The 12,910-nt window shown below is 41.0% G+C and overlaps 1 protein-coding gene across 19 annotated transcripts in view; it reads right to left on the bottom strand.

The window, feature by feature from the left end:
- PXK (PX domain containing serine/threonine kinase like) overlaps positions 1-12,910 on the bottom strand; it is a 74,223-nt gene that overhangs the window by 43,396 nt on the left and 17,917 nt on the right. For 18 of the 19 annotated variants that reach the window (XM_023249884.2, XM_023249885.2, XM_023249870.2 and 15 more), the window contains exons 2-3: positions 6,197-6,247; positions 4,243-4,290 (exon numbers count right to left, since the gene is read on the bottom strand). In XM_023249884.2, coding sequence (XP_023105652.1) covers positions 4,243-4,290; positions 6,197-6,247 — 99 coding nt within the window. Of the gene's footprint in view, positions 1-4,242; positions 4,291-6,196; positions 6,248-12,910 lie in introns of those variants that run through there. The other variant, XM_019823480.3, reaches the window with a different exon arrangement.

Here is a 12,910-nt window from a genome sequence, read left to right as displayed (position 1 = left end):
AGCATTCAAGAGACACTTATTTGTCTTTCAGCTTTCTCCCAGGATTTCTAAAATGCTTGACAATTACAGAATATAAAATTTAGAAGTCCAATGACTCATTAGAAGGGAGGGAAAGAGAGGTGCCTAGGTAGCTCAGTTGGTTGAGCATCTGACTCTTGATTTCAGCTCAGGTCATAATTCCAGGGTTGTGGGATTGAGCCCCGCATCGGGCTCCGTGCTGGGCATAGAGCCTCCTTAGGATTCTCCCTCTATCCACCCACCCCCCCTCAGCCCCTCTGCCTGCATATGCTCTCTCTCTCTAAAATATAAAAATTAAAAAGGGAGGGAAAGAGAATACTAGCACAGAGAGCAACTGAGTCACTAATCTAGTGATTTCCTACACACCTCCAACATTGATAGCTTCAAGCCATGACACTTCACCATCCCATTTTTGATAGCTTTCCTCTTTAACGTGCCCTATGCATTTCATTCTTGAGTTTCTTGTATATGGGGAAGAGAACAAGAAAGCCAGTAGAGGGGCGCCTGGGTGGCTCAGTCAGTTGAGCATCCAACTCTTGATTTCGGCTCAGGTCATGATCCCATAGTTTGTGGGTTCGGGCCCTCTGTTGGGCTCTGTGCTAGCAGCATGGAGTCTGCTTGGGATCCTCTCTCTGTGTCCCTCCCCTGCTTGTGCTCTCTTTCAAAATAAATAAATAAATAAATTTAGAATAAAAAAGAAAGAAAGAAAGCCAGTGGAGAAGTCCCCAAAGTTCCATCCATAACATCTGCAGAGTGACAAGGCAAAGGGGGAATGATCACCAAAGTGAAGTCTAGAGCCCATAATCTGGCCCATAAGTAGAAGCCTCCAAATTATATGACAAACTATGTGGCAATTTTAACAAAACTAGCTTTTGTCTGGAGGAGTGACCTTCAAACTTTGAATCTGTCAATTTCTCACTTTCAATATCAGATCTCAGTGGTCTGCAAATTGCCTTCAATCATATTCCAGTGAGTGTTCTAGGGAGTTCTGAGCTCTCAACAGACTCTTAACTTGTTCCAACACTCCCCCCTAACCCCCTCCACCGGGGAACACAGTAGAGTCTCTCTCCTATGTCAACAGTGGGAAGTAAAATTCAAATCACAAAACATTTATGCTACCACAGACCTGAGAAGTCATCTGGTTCAACCCCTTGTTTCAGATGGGGACGGTGAGGATGGAGAGGGGAAATAACTGACCCAAGGTCTCCCTGCCATAAGGAGCAGAGTCTGGACTCCTTCCCAATCTGGGCTCAGTTCCCATCATTTCAATTCCTGCTCCTTTCCTTTAGGTTGTTGTGTGTGGTTTCCCTAGATGGTTACTAATTTGATGTTGCCTTTAAAAGAAGCTAGTGAGGGGCACCTGAGTAGTTCAGTCAGTTAAGCGTCCAGCTCTTGATTTCGACTCAGGTCATGATCTCACAGTTCATGAGTTGTGGCCCCGTGTTGGACTCTGTGCTGACAGTGCAGAGCCTGCCTGGGATTCTCTCTCTCCCTCTCTATCTCTGCCCTCCCCTGTGCACTTGTGTGCTCTTTTTTAAAAAAAAATTTTTAATGTTTATTTATTTTTGAGACAGAGACAGAGCACAAGTGGAGGAGGGGCAAAGAGAGAGGGAGACACAGAATCTGAAACAGGCTCCAGGCTCAGAGCTGTCAGCACAGAACCTGATGTGGGGCTTGAACCCACCAACTGTGAGATCATGACCTGAGCCGAAGTTAGATGTTTAACCGACTGAGCCACCCAGGCACCACCCTCTCTCTCTCTTTCAAAAATAAATAAACATTAAAAAAAAATAAGGTAGTGATTCTTCTTCACTATTACCACAAAATATGCTCACTATAAAAAGTTGGGGAAATGAAGCTTTTTAAAAATGTTTTGCTTATATAGCTTATATGAGCTTGTTTATAAAGAACTTGGAAAGTACAAAACAGTATAAAGAGCCAGAAAAAAAACATAAGCCATAATCCTGCCACCTGGGGATCACCATTGTTAATAGTTTGGCATATTTCCCTCCAATCGTTTTTTCTAAACATTTCATGTAATTATATTATATTGCATGTATAATTTTACATCCTGTTTTTTTTTTTCATTTTGGCATTTTTCCTATTGGAGTCAGACAACTCCACATATGTGTATTATATTTCTCTTTCTTCAGCAGGAACTCATTTATCCGTCAGAAGGGTAATCAGACACTAAAAATCACAGTCACAGTTTTATTCTGTGGTTTTGAGAGTCTTTTTGGTCTGTTTTATGAAGGTTGTTTTGAAATTATTTTCTTGCCAAAAAGCTGTGTGTACTTTCTTCTGTTTGTTTACTTGGATCTAGAAAAACCTCCCACTGAAATGATGTCTGGCCATATCCTGCCCAGCATAAGCCAACATCAATACATGTGGATATTTGCATTTGAAATAAAATGCACACTGAAAGTGCCTATTTTAAAAGGGAAACTTACACTGAAGCAAAAATAAAATTCTATTATATTAAAAAGGCCATCATTGAATAGTCATAGAGATTCAACCTTACATCCCCTAAGCAAGAACAAATATGAGATAAAACCCTTTCCTCCCATCCCCATTTTTGGGGGCTGGGCCTAGGCAATTTCAAGTTCAGAAACCTTCCTCCCATAAGACTTACTCCTGGCTGAATGACACTGTACGAAGATCACTGGGCAAAGGTTCACTTGTGCATTGTGGTGAAAACACACAGTAGGCCCAAAGTTGGCTCCCAGAAGCTCATGCCAGGGTGGAAATGTTGCACGGAAATGTCTAGAGAGACTTGTGGAGAAAATCCACTGTTGGAATACACTATATTTCGGTGCCTCATCTACAGTGCCACCACAGACCCAGCTTTTGTCTGAGTGGAAAGGCTATGCTATAAAAATCCATAAACCAATTAAACCCATCAATGAGTAGAATCTGATCTCTTCCAATATTTTATCTGGAGATTTAAATTGGTCATACTATAATTAAAATTCAAAAAGACAACATTTGGCAAATGCATAACCATCTGCCAATTACATAAAGGTCTGTAGACAACTCAGGCCAATTCTACCAGAGAGAAAGTTAAGCATTCATGTTTTCAGCAGGGCTGTAAATAATGGTAAAGTTTGGATACTACATTTGCTACTTTCGAGAATCTTATCAATGACCACAGCCTTTTGAAGGAAAGGAAGCATTTTGCTCCCTGCCAGCCTGCAGTCTGACTGACTTTTGTGGGCAGGATCAGAGGTCACTCAATAATATGTGATGGCTCGTTCACCAATGAAGGGAGCAGTGCTTCACCTCCCAGCTGAGCTGGTCACAAGCCACGTGCTCTGGCTCAGATTTATATTACCAATCAAATCTGAGATATGACACAAGCCCAATGATCTGCAGTAACCCACGGCACTTGAAGACCAATCTGCTAAATGGAGACATGAGTGCTATTGCCACTACTCACTACGGTACTTAAGCCCCTCTAGGACCCTTCAAGCACATGTTTCCAGAAAAAGGCTCTGCAGCTCATTTCTCTGTCCATTATGGCCACCAAAGTGGGAATATTTAAACCAGAGGAATTTAGAAATATGTATTTAAGAGAAAAAAGTTACGGGGAACCTGGGTGGCTCAGTCAGTTGGTTAAGCATGTGACTCTTGGTTTCAGCTCAGGTCATATCTCATAGTTCATGGGATGGGGTCCCAAGTTCAGCTCTGCTCTGACAGCACAGAGCCTGCTTGGGATTCTCTCTCTCTCTCTCTCTCTCTCTCTCTCTCTCTCTCTCTGCACCTACCCTGCTCATGCTCTTTATCTCTCAAAATATTTAAAAAAAAGAGAGAGAAAAAATTACATTGAAAAAGACTGAGTCTCTATTTACTGTTGAGTATTGATCTGCAACTGACTATGCAGCCTAGTTCAGTGGAGAGAGTCTGAGACAGTCCCAGCTCTAAGTGAACAAGTCTAGCAATTTAGTTAGTCATTCCCAATCTGTGCAAAGGAGATGATACACAGCATCCATGGCTGTGGTAAGGATGCAGTCTTGCATAAAGGTACTCACTTGCAAGGTGACTATCATAAATCACATGTTACCAAAAGTTTATTTTTAGAGCCACACATCATCTGTTTAAAGTATAAGTCTATCTCCTCTGCCAGGGAAATTTGCTGATTTCTTGTTCCTGATATTGTCATTTCCAACTAATTTCTAAGACAGCCCAAGCAATGAACGTGTGTCATTAGTGTTTTCAAATATTTACCTGCAAGCTGTTGTTCAGCAAATCAAAGTCACTGTATCTCCTCACAATCTGTAAGACAAGACAGTGGTGTTTTCATTTGGCAAAGACCATCTCTTTTCATTTCCTTATTTAATATTTATTGACATTCTAGAGCTCAGGCATTTGCACTAAGCATAGGAGGGCTCATACCTGGTGCTTAACTTGCTTAACTAGACAGGCCCAGAAAACAGACCCAGAGTTGGCCGGGTCATACAAAACTGGTTAATGCCAGCCAAACACACAAGATGCCAACAGGTAAGAGAGAATGATTTTGTTTTCAGAGTGAATAGTCCTTTCAATATCCTTCTCATTAACCAGGCACCTGGAAAGATGAATTAATGATTTACCCAAAAAAAGTTTTACTGAACACGAAATCAAAGTAAAAGGAAATGGATAGCTTTGAGGCCATTTCATCCTTGCCCTGGATAAAACTTCCCCCAGTTAAGATCCCACCATTCTAGAGACAGGACTGCATCTGCAGGCAGAGAGGCCATACCTCTCCCAGATTCTCTGCATTTCCCTCCCAGCAGACGTCCACCTTCCATTGTCTATACATTCTTTCTTAGTTCTGCTTGATGCCATTGATTGGGCCAGAATCAAATTCCACTAGTTCTTCAGGATCTGGGCAAGGAAATTATTTTGCTTTTGAATGGTATGACTTCAACTTTTATTGATGATTCTCAAATACCAGTGAGCAGAATTACCTGCTGATCATCTAGGACTCCACCCTCAGAGAATCTCTTGCAGTAGGTCCAGGGTGGGGCCCAAGAGTCTACATTTTTGTTAAGTATCCCAAGGATTCTAATGCACTGCATCTAGAAAACTGCCTCAAGGATTCATTCTTCTGGTAGGACAATGCTGTTGCCCTGCTTGTTGAATATACATCAGAGAGTTAAATACAAGGCCATCCCTGATAAATACAAAGGAGCAAAAGGTAGCACAGCGGTTAATCACAGAGAATATGCAAATCCCAACCCTGTTCTGTCACTGATCTGAGTATGACCTTGGACTAGTTACTTACCTCTTGAATGTAAAATGGGGTAATACAATCGTATAGAACTGTTTTTAAAGGTTACGTGAATCGATGTGCTTGAACCAGTGCCTAGAAGAAATGCTCACTAGATGTTAAATAGTATAATTATTGAAACAAAAAGCATTTGAAATTTCAGGCAAAGGGGAAAGATCAAGTGTGGGCCACTGTGGTCCAAGACTGCTTAGGGTGAGAGAAAGTTCAAGCCTGAAGCACAAGGTAAGATTTTTTTTGTAGATGAGAGAGGAGGAGGGTCATTATAATTACCTACTAGGCTGCACAGAAATGGCCCCTATACAGAAGTCAGCCACCCTCTGAAAGTCAACTGACATAGAAAGGACACCCGGATCTAGGTAGGAAGTTTTTTCTTTTCTTTCTGAGGCCACCCCTGAGGAGAGCAGACCCTGGGGCTGTAAGGTAACCCTCACCTACACACAGTGAGGGAACTGGCACTAGCATTTGCCCATGAGCAGACTTGGGAGTCCATGAAATGCAGTGTCCAAGCTGTACAATATCCAAGGTGCTATCTAGCCTTTCTACCTGATGGACTTAACTCTAACCTTCCCCACCCACACCATGGCTGCAGGGGAGGAGGTATGAATTACTAAGAACAAAACCAGGAATCTGCCTACTATCTATCTATCCTACTCTGGGCCAAACTGGGGAACAAATTCATAGATACTCTCTGTGGTAACATCATACACAAATTAAACCAAACAACTGGAAACAGAAAAGCCTTTTATATTATAATACTTATCTTAAAGCTGAAGGTTTATATCTAAAAGAAACAGGATTCATACTTAACCATGTTTTGGTTTTTCCAGATTTTTAGAGGCCCCGAGTCAGACTTTTAAACATATAAACATTTTTCTAATGACAAAAGAAAAAAAAAAAAAAAAAGCTTACCTGCCAGCTGTTTTCTACAGAAATTCCTCTTTGCACCCGAATGATATATTCCTAAAAAAGAGGGGGGAAAGAGCCTCAGTTATAAAATACCCAAATCAGAGGATCAAAAATATAAGTGGAAATATCAGATAAAGTACACTTCAGAACAAAGAAAATTACTAGAGACAGAGAAGGATATTACATCAAGATAAAACAGTTATCCACCAGCAAGACATAGAAATCTTAAATGTGTATGTACCCAACGCCAGAATTAGTACAAACTGATGGAACTGAAAGAAGAAATAGACAAATCCATGATTATAGTTGGAAACTTCAATACCCCTCTCTCAGCAATTGATAGAACAATTAGAAAACCAGGAACAATATAGAACTCAACAACACCACAACAATACATCAAACCAGCAGATTTAATTAGCATTGTTGGACACTCCATCCAACAACAACAGAATACACATTCTTTTCAAGAGGATATATAGATGGCAAATAAGTACATGAAAAGATATTCAATATCACTAGTCATCATGTAGATGCATATTAAGACCAGAATGAGATATTACCATACACCAACCAAAATGACTCAAACACACAAAAAATAATACCAAATGCTGACTAGGATCCAGAGAAAGTGGACCACACATGCATTGCCAGTGGGAATGTAAAATGGCACAGTCACTCTGGAACACAATTTAGCAGTTTCTTGAAAGATTAAACGTGCAAATATCATATGACCAAGCAATTGTACTCCAGGGCATTTATCTGAGAGAAATGAACATTTGTGTTCATACAAAGATTGTACACGAAGGATCAGAGCAGCTTTATTAGTAACAGTCCAAAATTAGGAAAAAAAAAGTCAAATGTCCTTAAACAGGGGAATGGTTAAACTTTGTTACATCTATATCATGGAAAACCACTTAGAAACAAAAAGGTGTGGTTCACACAACTTGGATGAACTGCCAGAGTTATGCTGAGTGAAAAAGCCAATCCCCAAAGATTATAAACTACATGACTCCATTTATATGACATTCATGAAATGACAAAATTATAGAAATGGGGAACAGATTAGTGGCTGCTAAGAGTTAAGGCTGGGGTAGTAGGGTGTGTGGAGGAGGGAAGCAGGTGTGGCTATAGAAAGTGAGGTACTATGGTTTGAATGATTGTGTCCCCCCAAAATTCATGTTGAAATGCCCCTCAAAATGATGGTATTAAGAGACAGGACCTGAGGAAAATTCTTAGGTTGTGAGAGTGAAGCCTTCATGAATGGGATTAGTGCCATATCGAGGAGGCTCCAGAAGGGTTCTTTGCTCCTTCCACCATGAGGATACTTTGAGAAGGTGTCAGCTATGAACCAGGAAGAGGACCCTCACCAGAAGGCAACCACGCTGATATCAGACTTCCAACATCCAGAACTGTGAGAAATAAATTTCTGTAGTGTATAAGCCGCACAGTTCATAGTGTTTTGTTAAAGTAGCCTGAACACACTAAGATATGAGAGATATTTAAATCGATATCTTGACTGTATCAATGCTAATGTACTGACTGCCATACTGTACTACAGTTTTATAACACATTACCATTGAAACAAATTGGGTAATGGATACATGGGATCTCTCTGCATTATTTCTTACAACTGCATGTAAATCCACAATTATCTAAAATAAAAAGTTTAACCTTAGGCATTCAAAACTAGCTGTGGTAGCAATCGGAAGACCAAGATCCAGGGGCACCTGGGTGGCTCAGTTGGTTAAGATCTGACTCTTGATTTCAGCTCAGGGCTCAAGTCATGATCTCAAAGTTCATAGGTTCCTGCCCCACACTGGAGCCATGTTAGAGTGGAGCCTGCTAGGATTCTCTCTCTCCGTCTCTCTCTGCCCTTCCCATGTGTGCTCTTTCTCTCTCAAAATAAATTTAAAAAAAGAAAAAAGAAGACTAAGATCCATGAGTTTCAGTGTTCAGAGTTTCCATTTTATATGCTTCGTCAGCTAGAGAAGGCCATGATTAAGAAAACAGGTGAAAGGTGGAATAGAGATGCAGTGATGGCATTCCAGGTCCAGTGACCCCCAGACCGGCCTGATTATTAACATCTATCTCCCTGCTCCGGAGCAGGGAGAAGAGAGGGTATTAAAAATACACATTCCCAGGCTTTGCACCAGACATACTAAATCAGAATCTCTAGGCTAGAAACCTAGGAATTAGATGTTTTTACAGCCTCCCCAGTAATTCTTACTAATAAGTAAACAGGAAACACAGACCTAGTCCAGCCTTCTGCTTATATACACAGGGAATCATGATGAAGGTATAGATTAAATCATATAAAGAATGTTAACATTTTTTCCTCAAATATTCAGAATCATTTTAATATCCTTGGGTGGTATGATTTACTTGTAGTCACTACTCAACAAATGCTTATCAACACAGTATTCGGTAAATCCTTTCTACCAAATTAATTTTCATTTAAATAGGTTATTTAGAAAACAAAGCCAAGTAAGCATTGTTAACCTGGTAAGTGGATTTTAAGACAGATCATATTACACTATCATTCATTTCCATTCTGTTTATTTAGCAAAGGTTGATGAAGTTCACATAGCAGAAATTCCTGTCTTCTCAGGAATATATAAAACATGGTAATTCAACAATATCCACTCAGTTATGAGTGAATCAACTGTGTATCTGGAATCTATGTCTAGCTGGTTTCATATGGGGATATAAAATAAATGTTTTAAGAGTTATTTGTGTGGTGTGACAAATCTCTTAAGCAACATGCTAATGCAATTATTTCTGAATACATAAAGAGAAAATGCTGAAACCATATGACATTCTTACATTTTGGGGATCAATCCTTTAGCTTGGAAATTTTCATTTTTTCCAGAATTGTCTTACTGGCAAATTTTCTGAGCTTTTAACATTCTTAGAGTAAAGCTGAAATTAGCACATATAACTGAATACTTCCAAACAACTACATCATAGGCAAGCTCTTTTCAGGTCTAAAATTGAGGGAAAATGTTAATTCTCAAAAATACTTCTAACATTTATTATTTCACTATGATTTACCAGAGGAATAATAGTAATTTTAAAAATTCCAGTTCAATGTTGGGCACTTGGTAGGTGCTAAGTAAACACCAATGTCTTGCTTTATATTCTTTGAGTTTGAAGTTCAGACCTGCGCTTTACAAAGATGTTGCTGCCAATTGCAAACATCAACTAAGCACCCACAGTGTTCCAGTGCCTGTGCTTCTTCCATGCTGGGGTGTAAGTCTGAACAAGGAACATACAGTTCTGGGGTGTCTGGATGGCTCAGCTGGTTAAGTGTCTGACTTCAGCTCAGCTCATGATCTCACAGTTTATGAGCTCGAGCCCCCCATCGGGCTCTCTGCTGACAGCACATAGCCAGCTTCAGATCCTTTGTCATCCTCTCTCTCTCTGCCCCTCCCCAGCTTGTGCTCTCTATCTCAAAAATAAATGAACATTAAAAAAATAAATAAATAAATGTTAAAAAAAAAATGTACAGTTTGACCCCATTTCTTGCTTTCTTCTTCTTCTAAGATCCCATTTTTCAGCAATCTCCACACCCAACATGGAGATAGATCGAACTCACAAACCCAAGATCACATGCTCCAACATGTGTTGGAGGGTCACATGCTCCAACAACCAAGCCAGCCTCGTGCCCCTCCATTCCTTCCTTCTGAAGAAACACAATTTAGATTTTTTTTTTTAAACTTGTCTCTAAATATGTGACAAGTGTATCTTGTCTCTAAATACATGTCTCAAAATACTTGATTTTGGGGTCAGGAGCTTGAGACCTACACTGAGGGTAGAGTTACTTAAAAAGTAGAGTAGAATAAAATAGAACAGAATAGAATAGAATAGAACAAATAAAATTCAGAATTTCCTGAACATATATTTGTGCCAGAATAGGTTATATACCATTCAACTGGCAAACATCTTCCTATTGTACTCCTTTATATATGTTCCCTGCCCTCTATTCCTCTTCCCTCTCCCTCAAATTGACAGTAACAATTATGTGTTCTAGTGTTCCATGTGCCTTTATTTTTTTTCTTAAGTTTATTTATTTATTTTTGAGAAAGAGAGTGTGAGCTCAGGCTAATAGTATCCTCGCTAAGGTATTCCTGAAGCCTCTTTACTGATACTCTATAAATTTGTCTATTATTGTGATTAAGATTACTATATTGTCTTAAAAAAAAACTTGTTTATAAAATGGCACATAATAATGATTGGGAAAAGCATTTGGCAGAAGGGAAGCAGTAACTAAAAGATAATGCCTGGGTCATGGTGTCAGACTGTGGTAGCCAAAATGATATCCTCATTAATGTTCCTGCCAAGACATTCTTTATATTTAGGTCCGTGATCTCCAAAGAAGGTGATTTTTCTGACTCAAATGACATGTAGCAATGTCTAGAGACATCTTTAGTTGTCGCAGGGGATGGGGGAGTGCTACTAGCATCTAGTAGAAAGAGGTCAGAGATGCTACTAAACACCTACAACGTACAGGACAGCCTACTCCCACCCCCACACCCACTCCCACCCAAGGACTACCTGGCCCCAAATGTCAATAGTGCCAAGATTGAGAAGCCTGGATTCAGGTGTATTGATAAACCAGTAATCCCAGTCCATGAAGGCCTGGGATGCAGGATGGTGCTAGGGTTACTTCTGCCATCATCTGCCCTTGGCCATAGCCCCTGGCCCACTGGTACCTCACATACAACACCATTTGTAATACACACATGTCCACCTAGAGTTTGCTTAGTTACTGGCAGCCTCAAAGCACCACCCATTGTGTAAAAACACATTAAGGCACATTCAGGTTCCACTGTAGCCCCCAGGTCCCACCTGCCATGTGGTAATAGATACAGAAAGACAGTGGGTGGGTGCCTGGGTGGCTCAGTCGGTTAAGCAGCCGACTTTGGCTCAGGTCATGATCTCGCGGTCCATGGGTTCGAGCCCCATGTCGGGCTCTGTGCTGACAGCTCAGAGCCTGGAGCCTGTTTCAGATTCTGTGTCTCCCTCTCTCTGACCCTCCCCTGTTCATGCTCTGTCTCTCCCTGTCTCAAAAATAAATAAAACGTTAAAATTTTTTTTTAAAGAAAGACAGTGGGCAATATGAGGTGATTTTGCTCAGAATATATATATATGTGTGTATATATGTATATATATGTATACATGTATATATGTATATATATGTATATGTATATATGTGTACATATACATGTATATGTATATGTGTGTGTGTATATATATATATATATATATATATATATATCCATATTTTTTTAAGTAAATTCTACCCCCTGTCTGGGGCTCGATCTCACAACCCCAAGATCAAGAGTTGCTCTACTGACTGAGCCAGCCAGGTGCCTCTGCTCAGAAATATTTTTATTCCGCTTTAGTGAAACAAGGTGGTCCCTAACTACAAAACATTTGAATTTTTTTAGCTTGCCTGGTACCACCATCCACTTGACCAAAAGGAAGTACTTTCACCTCAAATCTCCAATTTGTAAACTAAACACAGCACAGCTGTCCACTGCTTGCAACCAGGCTGTAGCTCTTATTAAAGCAGAGAGGAGAGTGCCCTGGAGACTAATAGAAACCCAACATTTGAAGTCAGGCCTCCTCCTCCCGAGCTGGAGTCAGCAGCCCAGAATCTTCCAGTGAATCATTCCCATCTTTACCACCGTCTCTGATGTGGAACGGAAACTGCAGCATGTATAAAAGAGACAATAAACCGCCAAGGCCCATCAGGCAACAAAGGGAGAGCTAGGAGCTGCAGGGTGCGGCCCTGAGTCACACAGATCTCGGCCTGCCACCAAACCCTGCCATCTGCTGCCACTTCCCCCAAAGGGCCCTCTTCTTGCCCCTCCTCACAATACCACACCCTTTATCTTGGCGGGGCAGGGTGGCTACCTTGTCAAGCCCTGGCATGTGAGCATTGCACTGGTCAGTGTGGTCTGGTGTGAAGTTCTTCAAACTGGAAAGGCATCAGGACCACGTAATTTCTGACTTAAGTGAGGTTAGAGAAGAGAGATGTAACAAAATGAGGACCGATCTGGTTCTAGGAACCTTGCTAAGCCCCTTACTCCATACTTCTCATTCCATCCTCACAGCTGCCTAGAGGGGAGATCTCAGTCCAGCTCAGCAAATTAAGTGAGCTGTCCAAGGTCGCACAACTAGGAAGCAGCTGACTGGGAGTGTGACCCAAATACCTGATTCCCAAGACCTTCCAACCTGCCAGGCATGGCCAGCAGTGCTCAGTGACCTGGCGGGGGGGGGGGGGGGGTGCCCTGAGTTTTTCCTGCAGCCCTGAAAGATGGGGGTCCTCACTAGTTGGTGGAACTCAGGTGGTTCATTTCTAGTGATGTCAATCTATTGACTCCTATCCTGAGGGGGGCAGGGGCAGGGTTGGGGCTGTTGGTTCCACAACTGTTGATTAACGCTTCCTACATAGGCCATTTTCCAAGCAAGCATCCCCACTGGCATTTTGTTTTCTGAATTCCCAAAAAAGTATTGAAGATTTATTTCCCTGCACAATAGCTGATATCCAAAGATGCCTTGGTTGGATGACATTTTAGGAAACACTGAGGAGGAAAACTTATTTTGAATCTGTCTGGCCCAAAATGACCTTACTGAGACTATAAACACAGTTCATTTTGGAAAAAAAAAAAGTGTTAAAGGAGCTAAAACCAAAACTTCAGCAAACCTTCA

Source organism: Felis catus, chromosome A2 (assembly GCF_018350175.1).
Source record: "Felis catus isolate Fca126 chromosome A2, F.catus_Fca126_mat1.0, whole genome shotgun sequence".
NCBI lineage: Eukaryota > Metazoa > Chordata > Mammalia > Carnivora > Felidae > Felis > Felis catus.
Note: the sequence above shows the minus strand (reverse complement) of the source record. Positions and strands in the feature narration are given on the sequence as shown.